General features: G+C 42.8%; 1 protein-coding gene across 1 annotated transcript; it reads left to right on the top strand.

The window, feature by feature from the left end:
- Positions 1-1,478: 1,478 nt before the first annotated feature.
- LOC116806651 (ATP synthase subunit alpha, mitochondrial) lies at positions 1,479-9,070 on the top strand. Its single transcript, XM_032744715.3, has 12 exons — positions 1,479-1,741; positions 2,777-2,855; positions 3,913-4,082; positions 4,853-5,026; positions 5,106-5,272; positions 5,417-5,565; positions 6,208-6,359; positions 6,490-6,714; positions 7,317-7,424; positions 7,960-8,104; positions 8,331-8,481; positions 8,866-9,070. The coding sequence occupies exons 1-12, from the start codon at positions 1,682-1,684 to the stop codon at positions 8,945-8,947; spliced, it is 1,662 nt and encodes a 553-aa protein (XP_032600606.1). The 5' UTR covers positions 1,479-1,681; the 3' UTR covers positions 8,948-9,070.
- Positions 9,071-9,370: the final 300 nt, after the last annotated feature.

The following is a 9,370-nucleotide window of genomic DNA, read 5'->3' on the forward strand; positions in this document are numbered from 1 at the left end:
AGCTTATTAATCAAAAATATTAGACCCAGAGAGCCATGGCTGGCCAATATGTATTCAACCTATAGCAGCTACTGCAATCCCGGTAGAAGTAAGTAGTAAGCTTACTTTTGGAAGTAAACTAGTTGTGTGTACATCTTGTGTGGTCTGAGGTGTGTTGAATCTGAGAAAAGAGGAAAAGATAGGGAAGGAAGAGAGAAGTTGAAGAAGGGAGAGAGATGGTAGGCAGACTCTGGAATGTTGGAATGTGGGATGATGAAGCCTTGGTGCTGGAGAAGGACAGGAGTTTAAATGCAGTTTCTGTATGAAGGGCAGGGAAGTGTCTTAACACATGGCTGTTTGGAGGTTGTTCAATGCCAAATTGGGGATCAGGAAGGTTTAGTAGAACAAGCCCTCCTTGAAGGTGTGAAAAATGCATATTAAATGATTGGCTCTTTGTAAATATTAAATTGAATACTATATGTGTTATGTTGGAAAGTTATTTTGTAGTACTGTATTAATCCTTTTTAAGTAGTGTGTAAAATATAGTTTTAGGTTATAACATAATGTTAAAATAGAAACTATGCAATGTAAGATTTTTTTTAAAGTAGCTCAAGAAAGGGATGAGATAATCAAGAAATTCTTCGCACAGAGATAACAGCAACAAGACACCTAAGAGTTACTGCCTCCTTATCGGAAAAGACAAACATTCTTCCACCTCCTGTCCGTGTTTAAGGAGCCACCAGGATTAAAGGGAAGAAGTTGACAATAACCAGAGAACACCCTTTGTTTGAAAAGAATTTATGCGTCATCTATGAGATATATGAATATGCAACAGGCTACTGCTTTTAAGGCTTAATCCTTTGTTAGTGTGTGTGCTTTCAGGGCTACATTGCCCTAGGAAGGCACCCGGACAGTCCGTATTTCTTTGCTTTTTATTGTCCTTTATTGTCCTAACTCTGATTGTCCAAATTCTTATTACTCTATTTTTATAACTATTTTATTACTATTAAACTTTTAAAATTTTAAAACAAGTGATTGGCGTTTTTCACAAGTAAGAAAACCAACAATATGCTGCACATCATATTCCTTTTACTCATTTCCAGAGCACAGGCGAGATGTCAGCACTTCTCTACCACACTTTTCTTCTACTACCCAGCTGCTACATTGAGACGGGCGGTCAGGAGTGCAAGCACTCACAGCTCCCAGAAAGTGGTGGTGAGGTCACTCCCCCAAGTACTCCCTGCCCCATACCACCGCCCTCTGCCTCACAGCCCCTCACATTCCTGCCCTATGCCAATGCTTCTGTACCATAATACAGACATCCCATCTTCGTGCACCACCCTACGACCCCCGCCTTTCTCAGGTTCTCATGTCCCCAGTCTAGTCTAATCTTGTCTAGTCTAGCCCCGCCCCGCCGCCACTCTCCGCCTTTTTCGCCCGCCGAGGGCCATTTCAAGGGCACATATATATAAAAGTATGCATCTGTTCCCCCATCGCTCAGAAGCGCGAGAGGTAAAAGGCGCCCGGACGCTTGAGAAGACCGGCGGGGGAAGCAATTCCCGGCCTCGCCCCGCCTCCTGGGCGGGGCTCGTCGTAATAAGAGGCGGAGCGAGCTGCCGCCATTTTGGCGAGGTGGTGTCGGTTTGTCATCTCTCTTCTGCCTGCTTTAGGCTTCCCTGAAGGAGTCGTCGCTGCTATCGTCATGTTCTCCGCCCGTGTGGCTGCCTCCCTTGCCCGCTCCCTGCCTTGGCAGGCCGGCCTGGTGAGCGTGTTTTCCCCTCCCTACAGTGAGGGAAGGTGGTGGGTGGGAGGCGGCCGCCGCCGCCATCTTGGGGACCGCGGTGGCATTGAGAGGCTGCGGCCTCCCGCTCTCGAGAGTTTGGGATGGGGGTCTCACCTTAGCGCTGGGTGTTAGCTGGGCCAGACTTACTGCTGAGAGAGCGAGGGTGCCCGTACTTCGGAGGTGGAGGGGGGGGGGGTGATCTAGGGGACGGCCTGTCCTTCCCCGGTGATGTCGCTTGATGCTGTTGGGGTTCAAGTTAGTGTCTGAAAGCTGCCAGATCCCAATCAAGGTGACGGATTTGCGCTGCAAAACTTAGCCAGATAGTGGTTTTTTTCCCCCCCAGTGTTGGTGGGGAAGAGAGAGGGTGTGAAGATCTGTCCCGACCTGTTCCCGCTGGTGTCCCTTGTGAAGGTGAACGGAGGAGACGCCTGCCCTGACGTTCAGAGAAATAGCATTAACGGTGCCTGGAGCTGCACCGGGAGCTTTACTTAGGACATAAGATTATAACATTTTATTGCATTCATTATCAGATTTATCGTTATTTTTGCTCTCGTCTATGTTCTACCCATACCAGAAATTTTGCAGATAATTTTTTTTTAGGAAGGCCAACCCTTAGAAGACACAATATTATTTCTCTCTTGTGGAGAACCGTGAGTGTTGTGGTGACTTCTTTCTGCCCCAGGCACTGGGTGTTCAGCACACAGTTGGCAAGAGAGAGGAGGTGTTACTTTGGGATCTGCTGTGGTACTGTGGTGGTGACAGCAGTGCAATGCAGAAAAATGCAGTGAATAATTTAGAGCAATCTCTTTTACCAGCTGGCCTTGCTTAGTAGTGCTGGACTTGCTTCCATAACTAAAACTTCTGATTGGAGTGCTGTGGAGCTAAACTCAAAACTGAGACACATTAAATTTATAAACTCATGATCAAAAATGTCACAGTATTATCTCTCAACTTTTTTTTTTTTCTTAATGAATGAGGAAATTTTACTGTTACTGAAGCAATTACTTGTTTTAGATTTCCAGAAACACCCTGGGTGCAGTGTTTGTTGCCACAAGAAACCTCCATGCCTTCAAAACATGCTTTCAGAAAACTGGTGAGTCTGAGGAAGGTCTTCATATAACAGTGTGTTTTAAGAACTTGCTCTGTCAGAAGGGAATTTGAATATGGTGTGTCTATCAGTTGACAGAATGCTTGAGGACATTTATGTACAGACAGTATTTAACTGAACTTTTGCACAGTTGCATCCAGCAGACTTTAATAGCTATTCAGATTATGCCCAAACCAAGGAGTGGTCACATGTCAGTTTACACAGTTTGCTTGTTTTGTGAGGATTCCATTCAGAATTATCTTATTCTTATATTTAGAACTCTTGCAGAATTATTTGGAAAAACAAAAAGCCTCAAGTTCTAGTTTTCTGTCTTGTTTGTAACAGTGTGAAGGAACAGATGACTCCCAGGCCTGCCAGTGTTTTGTCCTTTAGCATAACTTTTTGCTGCCAGCATTTTGGTGTTTAGAGAAAACAGTGGCCTTGCATAGCTGTGTTTTTGATAGTGGTTCATATACAATTTTCAAAGTGGCTTGGGGTTATTAAATATATTAGGAAATAAAAATATCACAATTTTATTTACTGTTTCCTGACTGGGGAAATAAAGGGTTGTTGGAAGTACACTGCCAAACAAGTTTCAGGAATATGGAGAATACATTTTTACAGCTTATATTGAACAAGTTGCTTCTTAAATGTATCAAGTTCCTTTAAATATATTTGGATCTTGGATTACAAATCACAGGGTGTTTTGATGCCTCCACTTTAAGTAACCTCTGCAAGTGGAGTGGGAATGTCTTTTCTTAGCCTAATTATTTAATTTCTTTCTAGAGGGAGAGATTGTTAATAGTGTAAGACATCATAAAGGAAACTGGTAACTAAACAGTCATCAATGTTTTAATTGAAGCTGTCGTGTAGTGATGTGTTGAAACTGCTTTTCTTAGCTAGGAATACAGAAGCTGTTATTTATCTTATGTATCTAGCATGTTGCTTGCTAGATCTCGTGGCATACCAGAGAGGGCACCTTGGCCTGTGAATTCAAGACAAGCTTACTGAAGTCATATCTTGCCTTAATGTGCTAAGTCAGGTGTGAAATGTCTCTTTCCAGGTACTGCTGAGGTATCCTCTATTCTTGAGGAACGTATTTTGGGAGCTGACACCTCTGCTGAACTTGAGGAAACTGGCCGTGTGCTCTCAATTGGTGATGGTATTGCCCGCGTGTATGGCCTAAGAAATGTCCAAGCAGAAGAAATGGTTGAATTCTCTTCTGGACTGAAGGTAAGCTTTCACTAAAGCAGTTTGTTTAGCCTAGAAATATATATTTTTTTTAAATAAAGACTTTTAAAGGAGAATGAGACTGTTCTTGGAGGTACCTGTACGAGCCTCTTGCAAACTTCATTTCAACTTTAATAAGTAGTAACTAATTAATGTAATGCTACAAAAAGCAAATATTCTTTGAATTCATAACACTTTGCTTTCAGTGTCTGGTTTTTGGCTAACATTTAAATTTTGTGTGTCTTCATCTAGGAAGTAGAAGAACTAATCTGCTATTGGAATTTGTTTTCTTTGGTTTCATTCTGGCTTTTTTTGTTTACTGTTGAATAACAGCCTTGTCTTAGAATAAAAAAGCTGTCTGACTGTTCTGAGAGTACTGCAACAGCTCTTATAATATTTTTAATAACCTATCTCACCTTGGCCAGAGAAATAAGATAGCATTTTTCCCTCATACAATTCCTAGGCAAGAGATAAATGTTGTATTTGAATCCTGCTTATCCTTTCTGTTCTTTTTAGAGAGATAAATGACAATGCTAGACTGCTGCAGTATAATTATGTGGTAAATTGAGGGGTTAGGCAGGCAGGGTCTCTAACCAATATGGAAATAGATGCATTGTTCATAAAAGCAGAACATCTACTATTGTTACAAATAAGATTGAGGTAGATTATGTGGCATATTCTACACTGTAGAATGATCACATTGATATTAAACTGTGACAATTTTTGTAGATGTTGGTGTGGGTTTTCTCAGGATAATGTGACCTTTGTCCTAGGGTATGTCCTTGAATTTGGAGCCCGACAACGTTGGTGTTGTTGTGTTTGGTAATGACAGACTGATCAAGGAGGGGGATGTTGTGAAGAGGACTGGTGCCATTGTGGATGTTCCAGTTGGGGAAGAGCTGCTGGGCCGTGTTGTAGATGCCCTGGGTAATCCGATTGATGGGAAGGTAAGTGTAACTAGATGCTTACTACCTCTGCTTGTATCTATGTGATACGGACTGCAACAGTTTCTTTCATCTTTTTAAGGGTTCTATTGCATCTAAGATGCGTAGGAGAGTTGGCTTAAAGGCCCCTGGTATCATTCCCAGAATCTCTGTGCGTGAACCTATGCAGACTGGGATTAAGGCTGTAGACAGCTTGGTGCCAATTGGTCGTGGTCAGCGTGAACTGATAATTGGTGACAGGCAGACCGGGTAAGTTAAATGCCCAAGCCAATAAAGTTTCCTTTAAGAGAGACTTGACTGCAGTGTGCACCAATGTACAGAACTGAACACAAAGCTGTGTAGGGGTTGGGAGAACTGCAGGCAGCTTAATTTATCAACCTCTGTACTACCCAGGAAAACTTCAATTGCAATTGACACAATAATCAACCAGAAACGTTTTAATGATGGGACAGATGAGAAGAAGAAGCTGTACTGTATCTATGTCGCAATTGGCCAGAAGAGATCTACTGTTGCTCAGCTGGTGAAGAGGCTCACTGATGCAGGTACAGATTTTTGGAGGTGGTTGAGCCTGGTAACTAGTGACATCCTGTTCTCATTATAATGCTGAATACTGCTGTGACCTCTCCTAGCTCCAAGTATAGACAGAATTCCTTTTTTGATTAAATGAATGAACTACTTTTGTGGACAAGAATTCTTTCTAGGTATCTGGGGGGAAAACAGCCCCTTATTTTTGCTACATCACATTAGAAGACTATTTTGAGGTCCCAAAACTGCTGAAATTCTTCTGGAAAAGTCAGCCTACTTTTTTTTCTTTCCTAGCAGCGTTGAGAGGTTCCTCTTGGCAGGCCTGGTGACAAGCTATGGCCTACAAATATTTATATGGACTTGATGTGTTTCATATGCATGTAAGTGTGAATGACAGTTAAAAATTTAAGCGGAGAGACTTGACTACCCAAACATAAGGAATTAAATTATAGCATATTTTCAGGAACAGTTGACCAAGGCTGCATATGTAACAGGGCAACAAACATGTTAATCTAGTACAGTGGACTTTCCTGTAGCAATGAAGTGATGCTGCCTGGGCTTGCTTTAGCAAGTTAGTACTTCACATGTTTGTTGTATTTGTTTATTACAGGCATGGTGAGGTAATATACTCAGTGGTGTGTTTCTCCAATTCTTTCCAGATGCCATGAAGTACACTATTGTGGTGTCTGCCACAGCATCTGATGCAGCACCCCTTCAGTATCTGGCTCCCTATTCAGGCTGCTCCATGGGTGAATACTTCAGAGACAATGGAAAACATGCATTAATCATCTATGATGACTTGTCCAAGCAGGTTAGGAAACATTGTTTATAGGCCTCATAGTCTAACATTGGTGTTTGTAGCTGTAAGATCACCTCAAGTTAAGAAATCCAAAATGTTAAATGAGCTTCTGAGGTCTGAAAGCTTTCTTTATACCATGCAGGCTGTTGCCTATCGCCAGATGTCTCTGCTGCTGCGTCGTCCACCTGGCCGTGAAGCCTACCCAGGTGATGTGTTCTACCTGCACTCTCGACTGCTGGAAAGAGCAGCCAAAATGAATGACTCCTTTGGAGGCGGCTCTCTGACTGCCTTGCCTGTCATTGAAACTCAGGCTGGTGATGTGTCTGCTTATATTCCAACCAATGTCATCTCCATCACTGATGGACAGGTAGGACTTCTTCACATCCCAGTGTACATCTTTGTTATTTACTTGTTGGGAAGGGTAGATATATATGATTAAGAACCACAATAGTACAGCCAGGACGAATATAATGCCCCCTACTGGCTGGACAATAACCCTCACCTACAGCGGGGTCCAAAAGCCAAATGGACTGTTCCATCTCACCCCCCAGAATGTATGGTTCACCCCACATCTGTAACCCTCCCCTGAACCATCAGGTGCCTGTGACCCCATTGGCCCAGGTCCTGTTCCAGCCCACCCTGGAGCCCCCTTTGATAAAGGCTCTCCGGGGGGCTGGATGCCCTCTTGGATCTTCCCCTCTCCTCCTGGAGCATCCTCCGGGAGTCCCTGCTCCCCTCTTTGTCTCTCTCCTCCCCCATCACCTTGGGCCCAGCAACGTGCTGTGTCTAGCAGCTCGAGGCAGGGCCTTTCTGCATCCCGAATAAACCTCATCCCCCAAGAGCAACCACAGAGATCTCGCTTGTATATGTCCGTGGAATACAAATAAACGTCTTTACATTTACTGTCAAGTATCTGAGGAGGCTTCCAAGCTTCTGACCAAGATAATAAAACAATTCTCTCTCTTACAGATTTTCTTGGAAACTGAGTTGTTCTACAAAGGTATCCGTCCAGCCATCAATGTTGGACTGTCTGTGTCCCGTGTAGGTTCTGCTGCTCAGACCAGGGCTATGAAGCAGGTAAGCATGAAACTACTGCTTTTCTTGCTAGAGATGAGTAGTGTGTAGGCCTTCCACCCATTTCACTCTAAAGAGCTGGGACTAGAGAGGGAATAAAGCTTTGGATTCCTTAGTGTTATGAAACTATAGAAGAACAAACTTTGGTGATCTCTTTGATATTTCCATTACTTCTTTAGTGAGGTGGGGGAGAAAGGAAAATAGTATCTGCATAAAGATGTCGGATTATGTTTCCATATGCTGAGCTGGGTACTGATCTAACTAGAAATAGAGAATGCTCTCTTAACCATGTGCTTTTAGTCCATATCTGGAATTAGAGGTTTAATATCAATGGTCACTGTTTTAGGGAGGCATGCTTATATTAAAAAGTGGGATATTTAGAAATGCAAATAATCATCTGTCAGAATCTTGGGATTCACTTTTCTGGTATAGAAAGTAAAGCTGACTTGTGACAACTGTCATCTGAAGATAACCTGCAAACTCCTAGATACCTTTAAAAGGTGATCAAACTCAGTCTCATCTGTATCTTGTCTTGTAGGTGGCAGGTACCATGAAGCTGGAATTGGCTCAGTATCGTGAAGTAGCTGCCTTTGCCCAGTTTGGTTCTGATTTGGATGCTGCTACACAACAGCTGCTGAACCGTGGTGTACGTCTGACAGAGCTTCTCAAACAAGGACAGTATGGTGAGTGTCTTGAACTTAAAAAGCCTGCATTTCACATTAGTCTCTTGTGCTAACAAGATTGGGCTTTGTGGCAGCATTTACCATGTCCATTCTGTGCACATGGTAAATGCAGACTTGCTTGAACCATGTTGTATATATGCAGTTGATCTTCAAAGGAAGGACTGCATAGTACTGGTGTGTCCTGATGTGAGAGTTACTGATGGCATGCATGCTCTCTTTTCTGCAGTTCCCATGGCTATCGAGGAACAGGTTGCAGTCATCTATGCTGGTGTAAGAGGTCACTTGGACAAGCTGGAGCCCAGCAAAATTACTAAATTTGAGAGTGCTTTCCTAGCTCATGTACTGAGCCAGCACCAGGCTCTCCTATCCACAATCAGGTATGATTTATCCTGCTTCATCCCAAGGATATTGATTTGATGGCTGGAGTGCAGATAATGGTCCCTGAACTGTTAATTAAATTTAGTGTATCCCAGAACATCAGGCCTTAAGCTGCCTGTACCAGAACTGGAAATTTAATCAGCCTTCCAGTTGTCCAGAGCACACCTTCATGACTTTAGTTCTTAGGAAATCCAGTCGATGCTTAAAATGGAGAAGGGGTCTTATGTTAGTAGTACAAATTCATGCATCAAACAGAAATGTTTTAATTCATCTACTAATTTTGTTAGAAATTGGAAGGTTTGCTGTGAAGCTTTTTTCTTTGTCTTAGGGATTGACCATCTAGCTATTTCTCTCTTGGAAGTTTAACTAAACTCTTTCAACAGGACTGAAGGGAAGATCTCTGACCAGACAGAAGCTAAGTTGAAGGAAATAGTCACAAGTTTCCTGGCTACTTTTGAGGCATAAACATAAAATTGTTCAAATAGACCAGGCTCTTGTGATCCAGTGCTCCAGTTCAGTCAAAGATGTAAAAGTATGTGCAACTTGAATGTACAGATCTCAATGAGAATAAAAGTTCCTATGTAAAAAGGCTTGTATGTTCTGATTGCCTTCTGGCTAGCTGCTTTCACCTTTAAAACTATGGAGGACTCCCTGTGACATGTGTTTACTCAAAGGAACTCTGAAAAATTGGGGGCATCTTAACTCCCCAGCTGGATCAAACACCCCTTACATGAATGAGGAGGTATAGCAGTTAGTTTCTGGAGCTATGACCACAGTTCTCATTGTGACAGAGTTGAGGGTTGCTCTTGCAGTTTTCATGCTTTTTGCCAGGCAGCTGATCTCTGAGAATGACATTCAGCTGGGGAAACAGTTTATGTTGTCTTGTCA

Source organism: Taeniopygia guttata, chromosome W (assembly GCF_048771995.1).
Source record: "Taeniopygia guttata chromosome W, bTaeGut7.mat, whole genome shotgun sequence".
NCBI lineage: Eukaryota > Metazoa > Chordata > Aves > Passeriformes > Estrildidae > Taeniopygia > Taeniopygia guttata.

Excerpts from the sequence above, each read along its gene's own strand:
- LOC116806651 (XM_032744715.3), top strand. The coding sequence starts at position 1,682 with ATGTTCTCCGCCCGTGTGGCTGCCTCCCTTGCCCGCTCCCTGCCTTGG. Across the intron at positions 5,027-5,105 it reads GTAATCCGATTGATGGGAAG|GGTTCTATTGCATCTAAGAT; the intron begins GTAAGTGTAACT and ends CATCTTTTTAAG. Across the intron at positions 8,105-8,330 it reads TCTCAAACAAGGACAGTATG|TTCCCATGGCTATCGAGGAA; the intron begins GTGAGTGTCTTG and ends TCTTTTCTGCAG.